Consider the following 24,000-nt stretch of genomic DNA (forward strand, 5'->3'; position numbering starts at 1 on the left):
AAGCTCTGTCATAGAAACAAAATTCTGCATACTACAAGTTACGTAGTGTACCGTTGTGTAGTTTTATCAATCACAAAACATTGGTATGGGGAGGAATTTCTATCGATGATGGCGGTGCTCAAACAGCTAACAGCTGGTCGGAATAACTGAATGTTAAACATAGGTTTATGTTTCTATTTTGTTTGGAGTCAATTTATTGTGAATTCGTAAATAATGATTTTAGTGCGTTTATTATATGTATTAGAAACTGATGATTAGGGAAAATAAATAACCTTCACTCACGGGAGGCTTAGGAAACCACAACAATATATCACACAGCTGACAAGACTGGTTTTGTTTTACCATCTGTCTTAGTTTCAATATGCGTCAGATGTCGTAACTGGACGATGAAGATAATTGAATAATCTTTGGTTTTGTCCCATTGACATAACCTTACCTTAGTATCTGTGACACAGATAAAAATTTAATCTGTATCTATGCCTTAGGTCATGTCGGTGTGTTGTCCCCGTTTAACAGATGTCAAATGTGACAAGTGAGGTTAAGTTAAAAGAAAGTACGTTTATGAAATACATAAAATTACCAAAATTTTTATCTCAAACGTTATCTTCAGTATTAAATATTTAGCATGAATATTCAAATAATAGTTTTTTTAATTTTGTTCTCTTTTTTACATAAGTCATACAAGACTGAAGCAACTTTGTCGCCCAAATCTCCAAGAGGAAATAAAGAAACCAAACCTAAAGTTGATAAGGCGAAGATAGGCCCTCAGAATTATACGGTATTTAATAAGAACTATGTAAATGAAGCTCCAACTTCTAGAGAAATACTTACTAATTACCAAGGTTTCTTCAGAGAAGTGGACGAATATAATTTTGATGGGTTAGTGTTAGGTTATGTTACACCAGTAAGTTGAGTATTTCCTGACTACTCAAAATTTAAGCTCCCATTTTTAGTGGAACAATCATGGCTATGACATTGCAAAAATATTTGGCAATAAGTTTTCTCACATAAGTCCTGTATGGTTGCAAATAGTTAGAAAGGGCACTGCTAAATATGAAATAAGGGGCACTCATGATGTTGATGAAAAGTGGATAACAGCTATTCGAAATGCTGGAAGAGAAAGGAAGCTGAAAGGTATTCTACCATTATTAATTTCTTTTATTTTTTTGTTACTTATTGTACCCTAAAGCAAATTCAAATCCAATATAGAGTGGATGTAAACATTGACATGCCCTACACGCGTGATATTGAAAATCCCAAGAATTGGCCAGGGTCTTATTCAGAACCAACATCTTGTTGATCACAAATGCTATATCATACTTAGGAAAACTTTTTTATAATAACGAGTGAAATACACAAGTTTTGCAGTTTAACGGGAAAAATGCAGATATGTGTAATATAAAAAGATTTTCATTGGATTTTTCACAGCGCACTCAAGCATTATATGAAAAGAGACGTAATTATTTCTTTATTGATAATTTTTATTTTATATTAAATCAAAAGGAATATTAATCAAAATTATTAAACTGGATGAATTTGTCTCATCATCAGTAGTGTCATCCTCACCAATCTGAATTATCAGTGGCTCGATTTGTGCCTGCATTATGTTATCAAGCTTCCACATCTTTGAATTTCACTAGTTCGGACTTCCACATCTTTGTCTCGACTTCCGATATCACATGCCGAACACACTTCTCCCATTTCTCCGCTGTGACTCTTTTCAAAGCCTCATCAAAAAGTACTTTGAGATCTGCAAATTTGAACGTGGTGTTATGCTGAGCTACAAAATTCTTTACATCCGCCCATATTAACTCGATGGGATTGAGCTCGCAGTGGTATGGAGGCAGGCGAAGGACAATTTTGTTTTGGCCTGCTGCCATCTCATCGACTATATATTTTTGGTATTCAAGCTTGCGCTCCTTGACAATTTTTAGTAGCTGTACTCTTAGCATTGAGTCTTCTAAGCTAATATTCTTTGATCGCAGCCAATTTTGGATTTCAACCTTCTTTGAAGACATTCTCTGAATCTTCTCTAACCGTCGCGAATGATAAGGTGCATTGTCCATTACAATCACAGCATTAGAGTAGAGTAGAGTAGAGATTATTCTCTTGTGACAAATTTGTATACAGTCGTCAAAAAAATAGTAAAAGGAAAATTTTGTACTTGCAGAAACAAATTTTAAGCTATTTAAAATGTAAAATAAAGTTATATATATATATATATATATATATATATATATATATATATATATATATATATATATATATATATATATATATATATATATAATACATTACTGTTACTTAGTCATGTTCCATTAAAGAAGTGTATGAACTTTTCACTTTTATAAAACACATTTTCTTTAAGAAAACTTTTTACCCTTTTACCAAATTTAACTAGGACTAGTTCCTTCTACTCGTTTGGTATCATATTGTAATATTTAATAGACAGAAATCTGAAAGAGTTGAGATTCTTGGATAAGCGAAAATACGGCACTATAACGGATTTATATCTGGTATTATATTTATTTTGAACAGTATAACTGGAAATGTTTTTCTTGGCAAAAAGTAAGTATTCATAAATGAATTGATTAGTCACAGTCAATATACCTAGTTTTTTGAATAGTGGACGACAACTTTCATCAAGTTTTGAATTTGTTATTACTCTTATTGCCCTTTTTTGCATTATGAGAATTTTATCAACATGTGCCGATCCACCCTATAAGAGAATTCCGTAGGACAAGGTACTGTGAAAGAGACCGTGGTAGGCTGTGAAAACAACACTTTCATTTACAATATCTTTGATATTTCTTAAGAGACAGATGGAGGTAGCTAATTATTTCTCAGATTGGTTATGTGAGCCTCCCATGTCAGCTTACAATCTAATGTTAGTCCCAGGCATTTTACCGGCAAATTGTCCTCCAGGGTTAAGTTGTAATTCAGAGTATAGAGTAATGTTTTTGTTTTATCATTATTTAGACACAAACTTACATTCGTGAAATATTCCTGAGCACTTTTGAGGGTGTATGATTCAATATTCTGATCATAGTTTCTCATTGAAACTAGTAATGTGGTATCATCAGCATATTCAACATGTTTTGACGATAATAAATGAGTTATGTCATTAACATAAATAATAAATAGTATGGGACCTAAGATTGAACCCTGGGGAACCTCCCATGTAATTTCCCTTTGGATGATACCTTTCCGTTTGAGGAGGTACACTGATATCTTACTGTAAGGTAACTCTGAATGAATGAAAAAGCATTTCCTCTGACACCATAACTTTCTAATTTCATTAAAAGAATTTCATGTGACACACAATCAAAAGCTTTGGAAAGGTCCAAAAAAGATGCTAGTGTCACATTTCCTTTCTCAAATTCATCTGTGATGTGAATAATCATATCTACAAGTGCAGTTATAGTAGACTTTCCCTCACGAAATCCATGTTGTTTAGGGTTCAGTACATTTTTTCTCTCTAAATAGTTGATCATTCTGATTTTATAAGCCAATTCAAGCAATTTTGATAGAATAGGAACTAGGGAGACGGGTCGGTAATTACTGATATTATTTTTGTTACCCTTTTTAAAAATCGGTATAACTTTGGAGAGTTTAAGAATCTCTGGAAAAACACCTTCTGCAAAACATGTATTGATGAAAAACGTTATGGGGCTGATTAATTCGTGTTTTGCAAATTTCAATGAGTCGCTATTTAGCCCATATTATCCTCCAGATGGGGTAGAACTATGGAAAACCACTCTTCGAAAGATTCACCGTTCATTTCTTCGTGATAATCTCCAGTTTTCTTCGACTCGAAACACCACAGTCCTTCAGCAACAAACCCATTCTCATTGCCAATGTGACAAATAATAAGCCGTTTTCCTTTACCTGAAATTATGAAGAGGTATGTAAGTAAATAAAACAAATACGAGGGTTACTTTTTATATATTGAGATTGAGGCAGGTCTAAATATAAATATAAGTTTACCTGATGGATTTGTTAATCCGGTGGATAGTCCATCTAGAAAGGTCCTCCTAGATGAGGTCACAGTTTCATCGACCCATACTTTAGGGGTAGTATTAACCCAGGTTTCATCCATATAATAAATTGTTCTCTGTTGTTCCCTATAATATTTAATTTTGGTCAAATACTCTCTCCTCCATAACACAATTTCCTCTCTATCCAATAATAATCTATTGCGCCCTCGTTTTTTCCATACAAAATTCAAATGTTTCAATACTTTATGGAATGTTGACCGCTTAAAACTTGGCAATAAAACATCTTCATTTATTTCTGTGAGTACTTTGTCTATCGTGGGTATTTCATTTCTGAAAAAGTACTCATGCACTTTCCTCCTGATTGCATGTTTATCAGCATCATCTATTGATTTCATAATGGTTTGACGATTCTGATTTGTATTCGGTTTGGAAAATGTATGATTTTGTTTATATTCCCGTAAAACATTGTAAATCGAAGCGCAACACACTCCAGTTTTACGGAAACTTTCGATACGACTTCGTCGACAGTCAATGTCTCAATTTCCTCCATCTCTTTCTTGAACACATTTAAAATCACTTCTTTCATCTCAACACACAAATGTCTTTTTTTGGATCGTTTCCTGGCTGGACTCAGAGGATAGCTGACAGTGTCATCAGCAGTGTCTGTACTGGACATCTTGGAAAACCATTTTAAACAATATACTATAACGCACGCCACACAAACGACTGATTACAACCCTGTGGTGGTACCGAACTCGTACCAAGAAGGCGAATTCACCAATGAACGCTGCCCTTTCCATCTGACACTGGGCGATCACGTGAACATCACGCTTCAGTTTTGTTTTGTTTTAGTCTATCTTGGATTTGGATAGACTTTAGAGATTTATTAATAGCTAGCCATAATTATTTTATCTACATAAAAAATATGACTCTCTCCTTGAAACCTTCATTTGTTATCAGTCAAAAACTCACCAGAATGAATAAAACGATGCTTCACCTTCAGTAAAGAAACACAGGAATAATTTAGTAAACATCTCAGGGTTTTTAATTCTTATGAATTTTTATTTACTGATCAATCTGAAGTTGAAATTGGCGTCCGTTTTTTTACAGAGATGCGACCACTTTTACATTGAGATATTGATAATTTTAATGAAATTACTTCCAGTAATAAAAACTCATAAAATGATACCTTGTTTTCACAATAGCATATTGCAGACCTTCATTCACTTACTACTTTAATTTTTGTCCATATAAAACTATTGATTTCCTAAATTCCATCAGACTACAGCACCCATTTTTACAAAGAATTTGTAGTTGATTCTGGTGGCAGTTTTACAAAATTCAACTAGAATCGCTGATTTCATGAACTCACTTATGGTAATAAAAACTCGGCCAAGGTTCATGATCAGTGGATGAAAATACAAAAGTGAAACGAATACTCAGCTTTGAAACATGTATTATATATTGTAATTGTATTTGATTTCTGAACAAAACATTTTATGTTCAAGTAATCAAGGCGAGAAAGAAAGTAACATATGTAACAAATTAGTTGGATTAAGTCAGATCTGATAAATACCATTAAAACACTTAACTCATTCATGGTTGGCATTCTAAAACAAATATTTGTCTAATCGGTCAGCAAGTTGAAGATGACTGAAGTCTGACGAATAAAATCTCACAGAATTCAAGTTCCGGTGTTGAAAATGTCATGTCTGAATTCATGATTACTTCATTGACATTAACCTAAGTCAACTTTTTTCCACATCAGTCAATTTGTAGAATCTTTTCGCTATGCCAAAAATTATAACATAATAAAACTCAGTAACAACCACAAAAAATTAGGAAATATACAAACATTAAAATAAATTTGATTTGAAAGGGTTATATTTTTAGGAGTGATTAATTTTTTGTATAGAGTTACTTATTTTCAAATTGATTAATCCTTCCTTTCTTTGGAAGATTCTCTCATCCATTTTTTTGTATCAGATGGAGTAGTAGAAAGCCAAAAACTTTCTTTCCCAAAAAATTAATCACTCCTAAAAATATAACCCTTTCAAATCAAATAAGATTCCTCATGGCTGGGATTAAATCAAATAGGTGAATGAATGTCATTACGATGTCATCGATGACATAAGCAGATCAAGCTTATTCCGTGACATTCAAAATCGTAATTCATGAATGAAGTGTGTGTATTTTCTATAATGTTATCCAATTTGGTACTGAAGAGCCTTAGGGCAAGTGTCTTAAGACGAAACACGTGTATACCAGTTAGGGTGACAGTGTTCCATGTGAGTACAATTTATTACCATTCATTCAAAGTAGAACTCATGTGAATGATATCTGATTCTTATACCTCCACAAATGTTCGATATACAAACTGAATAGAGAAAAGTATCTTCTGTATAATTCAGTGTTCATATAGAAGTATTTGTTTCGAAAGAATTTTTTTCTTTCGTGTAATTCAATGTTTATATGAAAGTAGCTGTTTCAGGAGGACTTTCTTTCAGTTTGTGTCTGAAAGTTACTTCTTTGCATGATCTACACATCCATGTATAGAGTTACTTATTTTCAAATTGATTAATCCTTCCTTTCTTTGGAAGATTCTCTCATCCATTTTTTTGTATCAGATGGTGTAGTAGAAAGCCAAAAACTTTCTTTCCCATTAAAATAAATATTATAAAATGTTGCAACAAAACTCAGGGTTATGTAAAAATAATAATTATTTCCTTATTTTCTTTCAGTGGTACCTAGAATAATATTTGACCAATGGACAAGCCAAGACTATGTGGAACTATTTTCGACCACAAAAGAACTGAGAGCTTTATCAAAGACCTTCATTCAAACGGCTAAAAAATATGGATTTGATGGATATGTCATAGAAGTTTGGTCACAAATTGCATCACTTGTGCAATTTGATTCCCTAGTCAGCTTAGTCAGAGAGCTTGGTAAGATTTTTTCTGAAATTCCTTTGATATTTTAGACTTTCTTCCTTCTAGCTGATGCTCTGAGTGCAGAGAGCTTGCAGACTATTCTTGTGATACCTCCAAAGAGAGGAAAAGAAGAACTATTCACTGAAAAGCATTTTGATGCATTATATGATCATGTAACAGCTTTTTCACTCATGACTTATGATTTTTCCAACCCGAGAATGCCGGGTAACTATAAAAATAATTTTCATTCACTCAGTTTGTCATCTTTATAACTTATAGTTGAATTTTTTAGGGCCAAATGCACCTTTGCCTTGGGTTAGTGACTGTATAACAACCCTAACTTCTGAAGAAAATAAAAGAAATAAAATATTGACAGGACTCAATTTTTATGGCAACGATTATACAGTTAATGGGGGAGGTCCCATTGTTTCCCATGAATATATTCAAAAATTGAAACTATATAATGGTAAATTGCAGTATGATCCAGAAATTGCCGAACATTACTTTGAATACAAGTAAGTCTTCATTTTCTATCATGTAATTATTGTCTGTGGTCGGGATCAGACACTTCATGTAATGAATTGTTGTTTTAGGGAAAATAATGGTAGAAAACACCTCGTGTTTTATCCTACACTTCTTTCTATTCACAAGAGATTGGAATTAGCAAAACAACTAAATACTGGTATTTCTATTTGGGAATTGGGACAGGGGCTAGATTACTTTTATGATTTACTGTGAAATAATGAATTGTTTATAATAAATTTATTGTTATGAGAACTTTATTTCATAGCTGTTTTTTTGCTAGTATTCTGATTTAAGAATGATCTTTTCAGTAATTTTTATGCTCATTAATTTCTATTCCACTTGCTACTTTTTATTCTATATCTTCTGAATGAAGTAGTGAGAGATCACGAAATCAGAAAATTTGTCAAAATTGTTGATACGGTCAACATTATTTTTGACGTTTTTCTTTTATAAGTAATTCTGATAAATCTGCTGATGCCGGTTGGATAGAAAAAACACTAATGTGAACTCTATTTTTTGCAATATTATTTTACCTCGAAAACCTCAAGTATACAATTGTCCCTATAGGTATCAAATATTTTCAATTTTTTCATAGAATGAATTATTTATCAAAATAATATTCATATCTGAATTAGAAAAAAATATTGTTTTAGAAAATGGCACATCATCTTATGAATACTGATCCAATACTTGATGAAAATTAATAACACTAATCATAATAATGATTTTCTCTTTGAATTTTATTTGAAACGTATTTCCCTACATGGTTGCTTCACCAGTTATCTTGTCTAGATGACATCTACTTGATGATTTTACTTTTTCTCCATATTTTGCAGTGATTTTCAAATTAAACTTTTTTTCGATAAAATTGGTTTTGAAATGTAAATATTCCAGTTGTAAGAAATAATACTTTTTATTATAATGAAAGTATCTTGAGGAATATCACTAAAAGTCGTATAACATGAAATAAAATAGGGTCAAAATTTGTTAACAAAATCTTTGGTCATTTTATTTATTGTAAAGAGCAGACTGTGGATTCTCCTTTTGCATTGTTCAAAGTTGCTGCACGCCTTTTCAGCCCTTCCAAATACACCTCCCTGTTGAAGAGACCAGCTGCCAATGGAATCCTAAAACATAATTTATTTTTACTATTACTATTTATATGGATGCTGTTGTAAGGGTCTGAGAAGAACTCTGAGAAGAAGAACTTCTTGACGCTTTGGAATCGTTAAATATTTTAAATGTTATCAATACATAAAAAGTGACATTATTAATATTTAATCGCCATTCAAAATAGAAGAATGAAGGTATAAATATTAGTTTAGAGAAAAAATCAATTTAATGTTGTATGTAATATGGCACTGAAAGAATATTAATGTAATGTAAACTTTTTTTATCCTACCAATGATTGAATGATATCAATTACAAAATGTTCAATTGGCAATTACTGACATGAAAAATATCAGGACAAGTCGAATGAAAACTTTTTCAATTTCGTTACAAGTTGATCTATATTATTTCTATTTGTTAATTTGTTTTATCAGCGGGTATTGTGAAATAAAATATGACATATGGAATCAAAGACCATCAACAAATCAGAAAAATAAGGCAAGGAATAGAACCCAGTGATACTTCGTTTCAAGACCGAGCTGTGAGAGGTGGATCCATTCTATTTAACTAGGCTCTGTCTACTATAAAGTGTGTATCAACCAAATGGAATAAATTCGTTATTAAATAAATACATGCGGGAATGTTCCAAAAAAATGCTCGTGCATGACTGGTATTTTAGATTGCTCATTATTTTTCAACCCAAACGTTTTATATAGCGTGTGTTATGTAATAGTGGCTAATAACAACTTTTTTATTTTAAATGCAATACTCTGTATATGTATTTTTCGAACATTCTACACATTTTAACATTACCTATTGCCTTTGGCAGCTAGTTTTTTATCTATCTCAAATGTCCAAACTCCTGAAATTTAATTTCAAATTCACCTAATTGTTTCCTGGGATATAACAGGCAAATTTGTAAATTTGTTATGAGCCACTTTTATTTGCGTCCCTGTGTTATTTCATTAAACAATCATCTGCCATTTTTCTGATATGAGGTTTAAAAAAAATCAAACAACTATAACATAACTGCTGTCTTGCATTCATATGACAGACATTTTAGTCTAAAATAAAGAAAACTATCAATAATTATTTTTGAATTCCACATTGATAAAAATATCAAAGCTGAAATTCAAAATTTGGATAATAAGTAAGATTTTTGCATTAAAAAAAAAGAGTTGGTATTGGCCACTGTTAGGTGACGCATCCTGGTTAAAAAGATTTTGTTGACAAAAATACGTAACTAAAATAATAATGAAAGTTTAGAAGCGTCTTTTTGGGACAAACCCCCATTGATTTTAATCGAATTTATTCCATTCAGATGATACACACTGTATAAAATTCTAACCATCAAATCAAATTTCTTGTAAACTCTTAAGGTGAAAACTGACTTAATAACAGGCTGTACACCAAATATTATAGAGGAATATATTCATGGTATACGATTTACTTAAAAATGTAAGATTAATAGGGAACTCACGTGTCCAAACCAGGCCTTAAATGTACTTTGAACACACCCCAAACTGGTTTGTGGTCAGAAGTTGTAATTGATGGTACAGAATCGTAAACTAAGCACTGCAACGGTGGATTTTCCAAATGGCCACTCAATCTACGGGAATTTTTTTGTTTGTACAATATTCTGTCAGTATACGCAGGAGTTCTTTGCTTGGAAGATGAATCAAAATTTTGTGTTCCAGGATCATACTAGAACAGAATTAAATTGCACATGCATACTTTTATCATTGTTTGAACTGAATAAGACTTCAAAATCTGACAATAATCCATTAGATTTTTTTTTACTTTTTTTTTCTTTATGTTTATCTTTATGGTTATTCTGCATGTTTGAATTACCTTATAAGAGGGTGGAAATGTAATTTTTGCTTCATAAAAACCCTTGAAAGCTGCTCCATCTGCTAGAACTGAACACAGTTGATCATGATGCATATATCCATGAGGTAAATGTGGAGGCAGTGGGAAACTAGTATTGGACAGCCACTCCAGAACTTTAGCTCTTGGCGTTGAAAGTCTGAAGTTTAAGTCTCCTGACCAGAAAACGTAGTCAAAATTCTGGGTAACATCTGAAAGTTCAAGAATTACAACACTTTTTCTACTGTCTTCCTAACATTATTTGAAAGTTAATGAAAATCTCATAAACTGAAGAAACTCAAGTTGGGAAGGAATATGTACATTAATATTTTACATAGTTGGAAGTTATTATTCATATTGGGGGATATGACTTGATTCATATAATTTCAGCTCCTCTGCAGTAGCAGTCATTGTTATATGCACTGTCATCTGAAGGAAAATTGTTCTACGAGTAATGAAAATGAAAGAAACTTCTGGCTTAGTGTTCCAGTTCTGGTGTTTGGGAGCAGTGCTTGTATTAGATTATCTAGAAAGCATACTGAAACTTTCAAAGTTTCACTTCCATTTATGTTTCTGATTTGACCAAAGCTTCATACTGCGAAATGGAATACAATTTTGGGGCTCATGCATAGACAAACGTTTTCATCTTTGTATTACAGAAAAGAGCACTCAGGTACTTATGCAAAGCGAAAAGAAAAGATTCATGTAAGCCACTCTTTATTAAACATGGAATATTAACATTTACTTCATTATTTATTTTGTAAACAGAAACTTTTATACATAAAAAAGTAATTATTCAGAAGATTGTCACAACACCCGCTCTGCAGATAGCCTTAGTATGCCTATGCCCAAATCTAACTTTCGTATATAGTGATATCACACTTTCAATAATCACGTGCTCTGCTTGGCAGCTGAACTTGAATCTGAATTGTCCTTGTCAATGCTTGTCTATTTATATGTTGCTGTAGGCTGTAACTGTGACGCGGTATGTCCTGATTGATCGGCGGCGTAAACGCTTGACGGGAAGCGTTCTGGTTAATCGGTTGGGTAATTGGGTAATGTGATGTAGCACGCTCGACTGTTGGCACATCGATTATTTTTCTGAGCGATATGATGCTGTTGATGGTGCACATAGTGGTGCCCCATATCTTTTGTTTAGACTGTCGATCTTCTCAATATATACAATTAACATATTCTCTATTTCTGTTTACTGTGTAACATACATATTACTGATGAAACTTGTTGGTTCCGAGGTATATAATTTCATACACAAAACAAATATATTTTTGAGTATCTCAGGGCTCGGTACTTTGTCCAATTTGTTTCTTGCAGGAATTTTCTCTTGCCAACAAAATGTCTGTCACATTTAATCCAATGTCCCACTTATTGTTAGCTAGGGAAGTTGTTCCACTTATTATCAGCATGGGAATTAGCTTTCGACAATCAGTTACCATAGGAACTTGGGAGAGGTGTCTATTTAGAATTTCAATCCACAGTCATCTGACTCAATTGATTTCTGTAAGTGTTTTGGTACAAGAAATGTCTTTTTTCTGCTTGGGATCTTTGGTTCAAACCAAATATTGATTTGGTACCATTTTACCCTTGATATTGAACTAAAGTAATTAAAAAAGGAACTGAAGAGGATTAGAGGAATAGTATCTTGGAATACACTCATGCTCGTGTCCCATGAACTGGTTCAATCGGCATTACAATATGACTGGTGTCCCCATACCTTCACAAAGCATTCAGTGCCCAGAAAAAAGTAATCAGAGTAATATATAATGTTACACCAAGAATATCAAGTCGAGAATTATTCTAAAATCAGAAATTCTTACCCTACCCAGAGTATATGTATTTTACTTGTCTATGAAGGAAAAAGTTGATATTTCAGGATAAAATGGAAATTTTCATTCACATGAGTCTATACATAAAACCATTCTCAAGTCAAGAAATAGCACGACACTCAGCAAAATATGTGGTTATCAAATATCCCAATATGTTCAGTCACATTTCAGAAAAATTCTGAAATGCATACTTCCATAGTTAAGACAAATTTCTTACTTTCAAATTTTGATTGATTATGTCCAAAGTTTACAATCTTAACTTTTCGTAAATAATAAGTTTCATCTCCATTGCTTTTACAGTATTTTATGAATAGTGATTTTATTTTTTCAATACCTTATATCTGATTGCAGCTTTTTTATAACTAGTCTAAGAGAAAATTTTGACTTTCTACTTCTCAATCTTGATACAAAAAAATGTGGGAATCTTCCAAAGAAAGGAAGGAAGAAATCAATTTAAAAAAACTATACCATTTCATGCAAAGAAGTAACTTTCAGACACAAACTGGAAGAGAAAGCACTCCTGAAACAGCTACTTTCATATAAACATTGAATTACACAAAAGAAAAATACTTTTGAAACAAATACTTTTATATGTACACTGAATTACAAAAAACACTTTACTCAATTTGTATTCCAGTTACTGAATTGAATCAGATATCACTCACAGGATTCCTACACAATATACTAAATGAAAGAAGTAACATTTCACTTACATGGAACACTGTCATCATCAGTGCATAATCTACACATCTTTGTATTTATTTTTTTTTCAATTGACTGATTCCTTCCTTCCTTTGGAAGATTCCCAATTTTTTTGTATTAAGATAGAGAAGTAGAAAGCCAAAAATTTTCTTTCCCAAAAATTACCCTCTCCTAAAAATATAACCCCTTTCAATTTAGTCTAAGAAGTTTATACCATATTTATGTATAGACTCATGCATGAATTAATACTCACTCACTGACTCACATCATGACTGATTTATATAGTAGACTTCCAATAATTATTTTATAATCTTATGATATCTATTTACTTATCTTTAGACCAAGGTGATTACTTTAATTAACATTAAAATGAAAGATTTGGTAAGGATGAATTAGCAAAAAAAAATAGTTCATTCAAAAATATAAAATAAATTTGAAGATCTAGAAATGAATGTGATACTGATGTACTTTCCAAAATTAGAATTAGTTTATTTTTGTATGATTTGTTTCATCACAAGCAAAAATATTTAAACAGACCATAAAATATTTGGTAATATTCATATCAAAATCTTCAGATATTTCAAAATTGAGAAAATAATTTTACTTTGTGTCTAAAAAGTAAATTTGTAACTGACAATGTGTAGTTCCATATTGGGTGGATCCTCTTCTCAAATTTCATACCTCATTCTCACCTTTAAGTGATATCTGAAACAGAAAAAAAGAAACACATTTAGAAAATATTGACAAAACAGTAAAATAAACAAAGAAACCAAAAAGAATGCAAAACCAATAGAATTGAAGAGAAAACACAGGGTAGTGAATTCATTAAATTATTAATGGGGGATTATTCACATGTTTCAAGACTTTTCTGAAAATCTCTAAATACCCCTGGCCTACAAGTGCTGAAAGTGATTTATAAGATTCTATTTTAATATTTATAATAATCATAAAGATAATTACAGGAATTTGGTTGTCAAAGTCTTGCAACAGTTGAAATTTCAAAAGTTCATATTCTTTGTGCCATATATACAAGATGTGCCTGGGAATTAAATTAGTATACAAAAAAACAAGTCTTCAAACAACTTTTTTCGTACTTACTGAAAACGAACTATGAAAATTCACAGTTTCACTAACCAATCACATTCAATAACAGTTTATTTGTTTACATGTATAGTACCCTTATACAAGAAATTTTACAATTGTAAGGAGGTCAAAAAAGATTATCTCATCATAAAATCTCATTTTCCTAATTATTATTTTGCAGGGAAAATGTGTTTCTTTACCTTTATTTTTGTTCTTGCATGGCAGTGTCTTTGGTAGATCAAGCGAATGTACAATTCTTTTAACATCTCCGACTCGTTCTTTCACTTTTTCCTGGTGTGCTGTCAGATGGGCTGTTACAAATAAAAATGAGGTACCAAAAACCATGAAGGAAGTGGCTACGGCTCCTTTGGTTCGGAATGCTGTTCCAGGTCTTACTGATAAACTTGCCTCTTCAGGAATTGAAACATACCAAATTAAATCTCTTCTGATGAAAGTTGATAGGTGTAAAGTACCTGAAAAAAAAGAGTACTGATTCCTTACTGAAAACATATGGAGAGTATATAATTTTTCAACATAATTTTGAGCTCGATTTATTTTGAATCAATTAATTCACAGGTTTTGATTTTTTTTCTAACGTGTAGATTGAAAGTTTCTTCTTGTTAGTGAAATATGATATCAATACTCTTTCATATGTTACATTGTGCAGGATTACTGTTTATATCTTTTTCAATTCCATTACAAATATTTGGGAAGAACTGAATGAGAAGAAGTGATTTTCATAACATTCATTGAAGGCTGCTGTTTTGAAGGATATTTTCCTTCCATTTTGTAAACAAAACTTCTATTCTTCTGAAATTTTCACTTTCTACATAATCGATGGAGAAGTAAAAAGCTGAAAAAAGTTTTTCCTAAAAACTAATCTCTCCTAGAATAATAACGATTTATTTTTCCAAGAAAATTGATGCTTACGGTAGGGAACAAAATTAAATACTGAAGACAAAAGAAAGACAAATTGAAACTGCAAAAAATCATCAATATAGTATACATAAACACTCACATCACAACATATATACAAGGAATAATTTTTCATATTTGGTTAAACATTTTTGATTGTTCAAATTTTTTTAATTGTTTGGTAGCTCATTGTGAAACTTAAATTCATTATAATAAATTAAATTATGCCCAATGTCTGTTTTAATTTCCATCAGTTTCAGATTGCCTGAATATCTTGTTGAAGGCTTCTGTGATTTTGAATGTGAGATTTGAACATTCCCTTTTCAATAATTCTATTAATTGTGAATTTTATTACAAATTTTTATTTTATTTTCGTGAACTGAATTCACAACTTATTTTTGCTAATTTGCTAATCATCATTATTCTTTTTTACTTTTTCTTAACAAGAATAAATACTAAACTATACTCTACCTGAGTAGACGAAAAGTACTGATTGAAGCATTTAACAAAAAACTAACTCTTCTTCTTTTATAATTATACATAGTTTAAAAAACATAAATATTGAAATAGGGTTTTCCAATTTTTTTGGCTATTAAGACCCATAGATGTTATTATCAATATATTTATAGACTCATCAAGGTTGAACATATCTTTTCCAGTTCTATTTGACTAGTCTATGATGATTCTGATCAACAGAGTGTAAACATATTTAAACATCAAAAGGGTACTAAAAATATTTTGAGTTCACAAATTTATTAAATCTTATACTAAAGTATTGAAATGCAATGCAATCATTCTACTTAACACATTTTTTAGTTAACCTATGAATGGTTGAAAAAAATTAAAACAGATCAAGTTTGTGCATCAGTCTATAGCTGAGTGTTATGAGCTTTTGTTGTGTCAAAAAATAATTTATTCTGCATACATTCATAGTGAAATAAATTCCCCACGCTGAAAGTCCAATATTCTTCGAATATACATTGAATATAGCTCTTAAAAGAGAAACATTTATTTGCAATCTGGAAGATAAATTTGATAGTGAAATTAATTTTAATCTTCAAGTATCAGAAATTGTGGCAAAAAGTCTTAAAATGCTGGGTTTTATGTTGAGAGTTTCTACTAATTTTTCAATTAAAACAAAAAAAAAATTATATTGTGCTGTCCAAAGATCCATTCTTGAATATTGTTCGTTTACATGGGACCCATACTATAATGTAAATATCGATTTGATTGAGAATGTTCAAAAGAAATTCTTAAGGAATTGTGCTTTTCACTTTGGTATTAAATGAAATGAATATGAGTACAGTTAACTCTTAACCAAGTTAAATATAAAATCATTGGAAGATAGGAGAATTTCTATGAACTTGAGTTTCCTCTTCAAATTAATAAATAGTGAAATAAATTGCCTAGAACTACTTCAACTAATAACTTTTCATATCAAACAAAAAGATACAAGATATCATGACATTTTTCCATACCAATTATGCTTTGAACAGTCCGATTCTTCGTATTCTGAAGCTGGGAAATCAATATCATAATAACTTGGATCTGTTGAATGTATCACTTCAGGTCTTTAAAAATCAATTGAAAAGGCTATAGCGTTTTGGAAGCTTTTCTTTACCCTACCATTTTCTTTGTAAGTACCATATTTGTTACATCTTTTTTCTTGTAAGTACCAGAATTGTTTCATCTATTAGTAATGTAGTCACTAGACATAAGGATTCATTAATATTTTGTATTTCACACTTTGCTAAATGTTTTCTAAAATTTTAAATTGTAATGTAGATATCAGACAAGAGCATTCAAAAATACTTTGTAGCTACTCACACTTTGTTAAATATGTTTTTGTAAATTGGCTTTGCCGTTGGATAAATAAATACATAATGACTGCGAAATATTCAGCAGGAATAATCAGGAATAGTCAGATTGCTGTCAAGGGAATTTATTAACTGATTCAATTTGAAGTGAATTGTGTTAGAAGTAGTGATTGTGTTTTTCAATCACGTTCAATCTATTTCAAAATATAAAATTTGAAGAATAATTGCCTCGAAAATACAATCATTACAACTCACCTAAAGAAACAGAATGAAAGAGTAGGTGAGATGGACCAATAGTTTCCTGCAAACTGACTTCCCATTCATATCTTTCGGAAGATGATTCTTGTGTGCCAAAGGACAGAATATCAGGAACATGCTCCATATTCAGAGGCAACACAAAATCATTCAGCTCTCTGAAAGAAATATAATTGTTGATGAAATAACTTTGTGATATTAAAAATAATAAAGCTTTACTTTGGAGGAGAATGTCCATTCATATTCCAAGTTCCCACAAAAATAGTAATTTCTCTATTAGGACAAACCCTGTCCAATTCACAAGGCCCCAGAAGAGAATTAGCACCAATTTTACCCTGTAAAAAGTTTCTTTGTCTAGCTTTGCTAGTTGGGATGAGGTGAAGTGTGCTCAATGCTGGAAAAATAAAGATTTAGTTCATTCTGTATCATTAGATCATTAAATGAAGCCTACCTGTTCTCAAATTTAGTACACTTTCATGAGATGTATAAGTGTCTGCCAGTTTGTTATTGTCCAAAGTTTCATCTGTGTCAGTACTTTCTTCGAACACATTACCTTCTGATATGCTGTTTCTTCTATCCAAAATCTGAAACTAGAAAGAAATCAAATGAAAAAAATTGTTCAACTCTAGAAATACTGTAATATATGGTAAAACTGGAACCTCTGGTGTGGAATAAATCCATAACAAGCACTTTTCCCACATACCTGCACTACTCTATCCGACGCTGGTTTTACCAACCTGAAGTTTACTTCATCTTCTGAAAACACCAACTTGGTTGGTGAAACGCTCATCGTGTAGGGTATTGCAGTTCTGGTGTTTGGAAAAAGTGCTTGTAAGTATTGTCCATGCTTGTTCATCTCCCAATAAAAAATAATATAAAATGTTCTACTTCTGACACTCAATGACTTGACATCTTACAATACTATCCTGAGCAGTCCCAAACTGCTTAATAATTGCAAGAGAAAGTAAAAGATATGGAATTTCATAAAGTGATAAGTTAAGCTGAGCATCTGAATATATTGAGTGAATAATAATAATAATAATAATAATAATATTTTATTCACCATTCACGATACATAGTGTATATATGGTAAGTCAATCAATAATCAGAATTAATACTAGGTATAAATTTAAAAATGTTAATATTTATACAAGACGTCACTAAAAAGAAAAAAAAAGAAAGAAATAAATTTATACATACATATAAACACATACACAATTGAAATATATAAAAACGTATACAGATCTAGTTCATATTTTATTTTTCAGAAATTATCGTCTAAAAATTCTTGGAAACTATAGTAGCATTTCTCTAATAGCAAGTCTTTAACTTTCTTTTGAAATATGATGTTACTTCCAGTCCGTTTGAGTGATTCTGGTAGTTTATTGTAATATATGATTGCATTGTAATCCGGAGACCTCTCATAGAATGTCGTTCTATGTTTAGGAATTTTCAATAAGTTGCCGTGTCTGGTGTTATATTCATGTTTCTCAGAATTACACGAATAACTATCTATATTCTGTTTGGCAAAGATAATACATCGAAAAATGTACACAGCAGGCACCGTAAGAATTTTATTTTCTTTAAAGATAGATCGACAACTGTCTTGATAATTCAAGTTAAAAATCAGTCTTACTAAACGCTTTTGGGAAACAAACACTCTCAAGAATTCTCTTGCTCGACCCCATGCCAATATATTCATATTAATATGTGCATATGCCATAGCATAGTAAATGCTTAGCAAGCCTGCTGTATTCAAGGTTGATTTCATTTGTTTAATAGCGAAATAGGCTTTATTTAGTTTTGAACATACACTTTCAATGTGTCTACTCCAATTTATACTCTCATCTAAATGAGTGCCTAAAAATTTAGTTTCCATGGAGGGTTGGATGTCGTCAATTACAAAAAGTTCGTTGGGTAACAATTTTCGGTGAAAAAATTTGACTATTACCGATTTGGACGTGTTTAGAATTAACTTATTTCTCTGACACCAGGATGAAAATTGATTTACAACCATTTCCAGTTTAACTGCAAGCTGTTCTGCATCCTGATCGGATATTGTTATCGTTGTGTCGTCGGCAAACATGGTAACATGAACGTTTTCTAAATATTGTGGAAGATCATTTACATAAAGAAGAAACAACAGTGGCCCAAGAACTGAACCCTGTGGTACCCCAAGTTTCACAGCCTGACTGTGTGAAATTGAATTATTGCATCTCACTATCATGGTTCTATCTGTCATATATGATTGTATCCACTTTATTATACTGGCTGGAAGTCCTAGAGGCGCCAATTTATCTATTAAAGTTTCAATACACATTGTATCAAAGGCTTTTGACAAGTCGAAAAATAATGATAGGACATATTTGTTGCTGTCAATCTCTTTATATATATAATTAAGCAAGTGACACGAGGCTGTTTCAATCGACCTGTTTTGCCTGAAACCATGCTGAGAAGTACTTACTAATTTATTCTTTTCTAAGTGATAAATCACTCTTGTAGACACTATTTTTTCAAACAATTTCGATGTATGTTTCCAATACTCACCAATAATTCAACTTCTTGAGATACTAAGGTAGGTAATTCATGAATTGAGCTGGCTTTTATGAAGTTACTTGACTGAAAATATTTACATTTTGGTGATTGTTATTAATATTGCTAGTAATACTAATAAGCTTAATATGCTTGTTTCGAAATGGCTGCACAAAAAATTGTTTATTTGGTAAAGCGACAAAATTTAAGAAAAGGAGAAATTCAAATTCATAGTGCTTGATAATTACAAACATGTATGCTAAGAACTCAGATAACAAAAAATTATTTCCAGATTATTCTATTACTCAACATTCTGTAAAAAATCTAGAAATACTGAAGTTATATAATACATCAATCCTCTATCTGGTAAATCTGGCAGTGTTGAAATTAACAGGCAGGTATATATTTCACTTAAAAATTATTAACAAGTACTTTGAATTGGCAAATTGGGATTTGCAAATTAGGATTTGCCAATTCAATACCCTTGAACATCTATATTAAATCTCAAGGTACTATTATCCCGGAGTGAATTTCAATGGATATTGTACCTTCATTCACCAGGGCAGTGCAAATGAACTATTTCCTTGGAAGAATACTAATTTATACCTACTTTATTCATTGGCAGTTTTCCATTTATGCATCTGTGGTTTACATCAAAACTCAAAGGCCTTTTGCATATAGCTGTATCACTGTTTGCTTCTCTGGTGGTAAGGTGTCTCAAACTTTTATCTTTTGCACTCTGACTTCTTGTCACAGTTACACCTACTTTATTCGGAATTTTATTTGGCAATATAAAACTAGCAAATCCGGATCTCTTATTCAGTTTACCTTTCTGTTCCATTGTAGTCTACTGAAGGTGAACTTATTGATTTTGCTAATATTAGAACATCGAATTCTTAACATTTTCACCGAATGATTAGGTTTTGGGACATGTTTTGTTGAAAAGCTTTTCGAGAATATACGTTTTTGCAAAGACATGTAACACAAATAAATCCAAAATGTTTGTAATGTAATTTTAACATCAAAGAAACTTGTTTTTGTTTGTATTGTAATACATAATTATGACATGATATGATTGACATAACCTGACACTTGCCCACAGGATGCCAAAGACGCACAGACCACAGAAATACAGTTCGGCTGCTCCATGCTGTATTTTCATGTACAGCAACCACTGCAAAAGCGAAGAAAATTGACAGATTTTACTGCCCGAGCAGCAACTGCTATAAAGTTCTAATGCTTGAACACTATCCATAAAAATCATAATAGAATATTCACACTAGTAACGGATCAGAGTATTCAAAATTTATGATTACTGTTTAGTTTTATGTTCGTGAAGATTTTGTTAGATTTGCACAGCAATAGTGATAATATTATTCAATTTAGCACTGAAACCTATATATCATTATATTTCTCTTGGCGAATCTTATTTGTTATATTTTTAAAGGAAAATTCATATATCATGATATCATTGTTTGTTCATAATAATGATGAAGAATGGAGAAACAAGAACTAAAATCTTCGAAAAAGGAATGATAGAGAAGAAATCGAAAACTGGTTTTGTGAACAATTGTACTGTAATGAACTTATTGTTTTGGTAATTTCCAAATATCCTTCGTTTTATTCTCTCTGGGGAGAGGCTTTTGATTTTGATATTGCTATGTAAGCATTCACGGCCGGTGTCTAACAAATTGTCCTATGTTTCCGGATTTATTTGCCGTAATCTGCAGGATTTTATACCTGACGTTTCGTCTGCTACTGCAGCAAACATTAGGCGATGCGGCAACGGTCGAAGTGCTGCGATGCACAAACTGAAAATGGCCCTGGTGTGTTTGTTCTCATAATAGGACTGGGTGTCGAACGTCCAACCCTTCTTCAATTACTGGGATACTCTTTGTGTTATAAAGTGCCGGTATTTATGTCTTGTTGATGTTTAAGCTCTCTTCCTTACGGTTTAAATTATTCTTATGTTTATGTATTTGTATGGCCTCTCTGATTAGCCCCAAACTCAGAGTAGCAAATATTACTCTGAGGCCCCAGATAATAACCTCTGGTTTCATCAACAACTTGCGCAAGTTCGAAGGCAATGTCATGACTACCCTCTCTGGGAGGGCGTGTTCTGCGACTGACGATTCATCTGTTTGACCATAGCGGCAACAAAAGAAGTTGCCGCTATGTCTCCGAAATGCCACCATCTGGATGTCTAGAGACATATACTTACCTCGGAGTGGAATAACACACCACTGACAAGATGTAACCACTCGTCAGTGGCGTGTTTACCTAATCAGATCGCAAACCAAATATTGTGGAACTATCCAACTAATCTCCATAACACAAAAATTAATCAATCTTTTTCATAAAATTATCTTTAAAGAAAATCACTTTTGAAATTGAAAACAGCGAGTGTGCTTCATACCACACGACTGAAGTAAAACTTTAACTCCATTTATATGTATGTATATAGATGGAGCTAAAGAAGTTATATGTATGTAAATACATATACTAGTTTTCTACAAATTGATAAATTATTATTTATCATTTCCATTTTCGGTTACATCAGTTATTACTGTGGTTGATTGTAAAACCTAGACAATGTGCTTATGGCATGGAAAATAAGATAATAATAATAATAATAATAATGTCTTCATTTCTAATGAAAAATAAAATGCATGATATTCATCTTGTTACACAAAAAATCCCAAGGGGGAGTTCACCCGAGGGTGCTCTACCACTCAACCCTTGCCATTTTAAATAAGCATATTATAACTTGAAAACTAACCTAACTAATCCTAAAACCTAAATTTTTATTTCACAATTTTTTGGCATTTGACATTTGTCATTTGTTGGGTCACCTGAATATTCACCACCAATAACCAAGTGGAAAAAAAGAAAGTTGTATGAGAGATAACGAAAAATGACTACTTGTGAAACATAGATTATAGAAAAAAAAGGGGTATACGAAACGGAACTGCACCAGAATGTGTTAACTTGCAGGAAACTTTTAAGCTCTTTTTTGAATTTATATAAATTACTATGGTGTTTTAGCGAATCGGGAATAGAATTATAAAGATGAAAAATCGAATACGAAAAACTTCTCTGGAAAATTGCGGTCTTGTGTTGTGGACATGTGATTACATTTTTGTTTCTCAAATTTATGTTGTGTACGTTTGTCCTGAATGTTATTTTACGATATAAATAAGGCGGATTTCTGTATAATATAATTTTATGAAATAAACATAATGAATGAAATTTGAATCTTTCATGTTAAACCAGTTCAGTTCCGCAAGCTTGTGGGACACATGTTCATACTTCCTAATTCCATATATATATAACGAATACAAGAGTTTTGAACACGTTGTACTCTGGACCAGGTATCGTAGTCAAGACAAGGTCCATAGACCGGAAAACAATAATTGAATTGTGCTAAAACTAGAGACTCGCATAACATTTTCTTTATAGGTACATTGAGGTACATTTTGTGAGGATATAGTAATCGTAGTGCACCATAGGCTCTCTGAATATTTCGATTGATATGTTCTCTAAATCTTAAAGACTCATCTAAAATTAAACCAAGATGTTTTGCATTACTTTCAAATCTAATTACTTCATTATTCAGATACAGTTTCAAGTTATTTTTAACTGATGCTACATGAGCATTGCTTCCAAATACTAGTGCTACTGATTTTTTTGGATTGAGAACAAGGGAATGCAGTTCGGAAACATTTGATATGGTTTCTAAGTCATTGTTCAACTTTCTAGGAGCGTTGTTCAAGTCATCAACTTCAAGAGGGAGGTATAGTTGTATGTCATCAGCATACATGTGTATTTTACAATGTTCAACATGTTTATGAAATTGGCTAGTATAAAGTGTGAAAAAAGTGGTCCCAGAACTGAGCCCTGAGGTACTCCCAAGATGACATTTCTGGCTGCAGATAATTGATTTCCCAATTTGACGGTTTGTCTACGATTGTTGAGATATGATTGACAAAGCTGCAGTGATTCCGTACAGACTCCACTTGTTTTCAAGATCTTTAGTAAGGTATCATGCCTAACCGTATCGAACGCTTCACTAAAGTCAAGCATTACCAATACCGTACAATTATTTTTATCAAGTGATCCAATAATATCATCAGTTACTTGTAGAAGAGCCGTCGTGCAACTATGTCCCTTTCGGAACCCCGACTGAATAGAGGGTAAGATTTTATTTTCATTGAGATGTTCAGATAGTTGACTGGCTAAAATTTTCTCAAACAATTTAAATAAGCCCGTCAAGATGTTTATAGGCCTAAGGTCAGAAAACTGTGAGGGATTTTCGTTTTTCGGAATAGGGGTAACAATACATATGTTTTCGAATGAAAATTAGAAAGATATTTAGAGAAAAGTGCGTCGATTGTTTTTCCATGTCCTGTGGTAGGTTCATTTC

General features: G+C 31.9%; 2 protein-coding genes across 3 annotated transcripts; one reads left to right on the forward strand and one right to left on the reverse strand.

The window, feature by feature from the left end:
* Nucleotides 1–537: 537 nt before the first annotated feature.
* On the forward strand, nucleotides 538–7,710 carry LOC111515136 (chitinase domain-containing protein 1). The gene is made up of 6 exons (XM_023171371.2): nucleotides 538–904; nucleotides 954–1,134; nucleotides 6,740–6,943; nucleotides 6,995–7,153; nucleotides 7,221–7,443; nucleotides 7,522–7,710. Exons 1-6 carry the CDS (start codon nucleotides 626–628, stop codon nucleotides 7,664–7,666), a joined length of 1,191 nt encoding a protein of 396 aa, XP_023027139.2. The 5' UTR covers nucleotides 538–625; the 3' UTR covers nucleotides 7,667–7,710.
* A 637-nt stretch (nucleotides 7,711–8,347) lies between these two features.
* On the reverse strand, nucleotides 8,348–20,674 carry INPP5E (Inositol-3-phosphate synthase). Of its 2 annotated transcripts, XM_074179860.1 has the most exons (9): nucleotides 20,188–20,674; nucleotides 19,593–19,664; nucleotides 17,497–17,635; nucleotides 17,265–17,439; nucleotides 17,046–17,203; nucleotides 14,259–14,531; nucleotides 10,415–10,641; nucleotides 10,044–10,267; nucleotides 8,348–8,580 (listed from the first exon to the last, which is right to left on the reverse strand). In XM_074179860.1, the coding sequence occupies exons 1-9, from the start codon at nucleotides 20,416–20,418 to the stop codon at nucleotides 8,466–8,468; spliced, it is 1,614 nt and encodes a 537-aa protein (XP_074035961.1). In that variant the 5' UTR covers nucleotides 20,419–20,674; the 3' UTR covers nucleotides 8,348–8,465. The 2 variants fall into 2 exon arrangements, with proteins under 2 accessions (XP_074035961.1, XP_074035962.1); XM_074179861.1 differs by lacking the exon at nucleotides 19,593–19,664 and having other exon boundaries at nucleotides 20,188–20,671.
* Nucleotides 20,675–24,000: the final 3,326 nt, after the last annotated feature.

This window comes from Leptinotarsa decemlineata, unplaced genomic scaffold, assembly GCF_025532065.1.
Source record: "Leptinotarsa decemlineata unplaced genomic scaffold, Ldec_3_MD MMD2_tig00026282_RagTag_RagTag, whole genome shotgun sequence".
Taxonomy (NCBI): domain Eukaryota; kingdom Metazoa; phylum Arthropoda; class Insecta; order Coleoptera; family Chrysomelidae; genus Leptinotarsa; species Leptinotarsa decemlineata.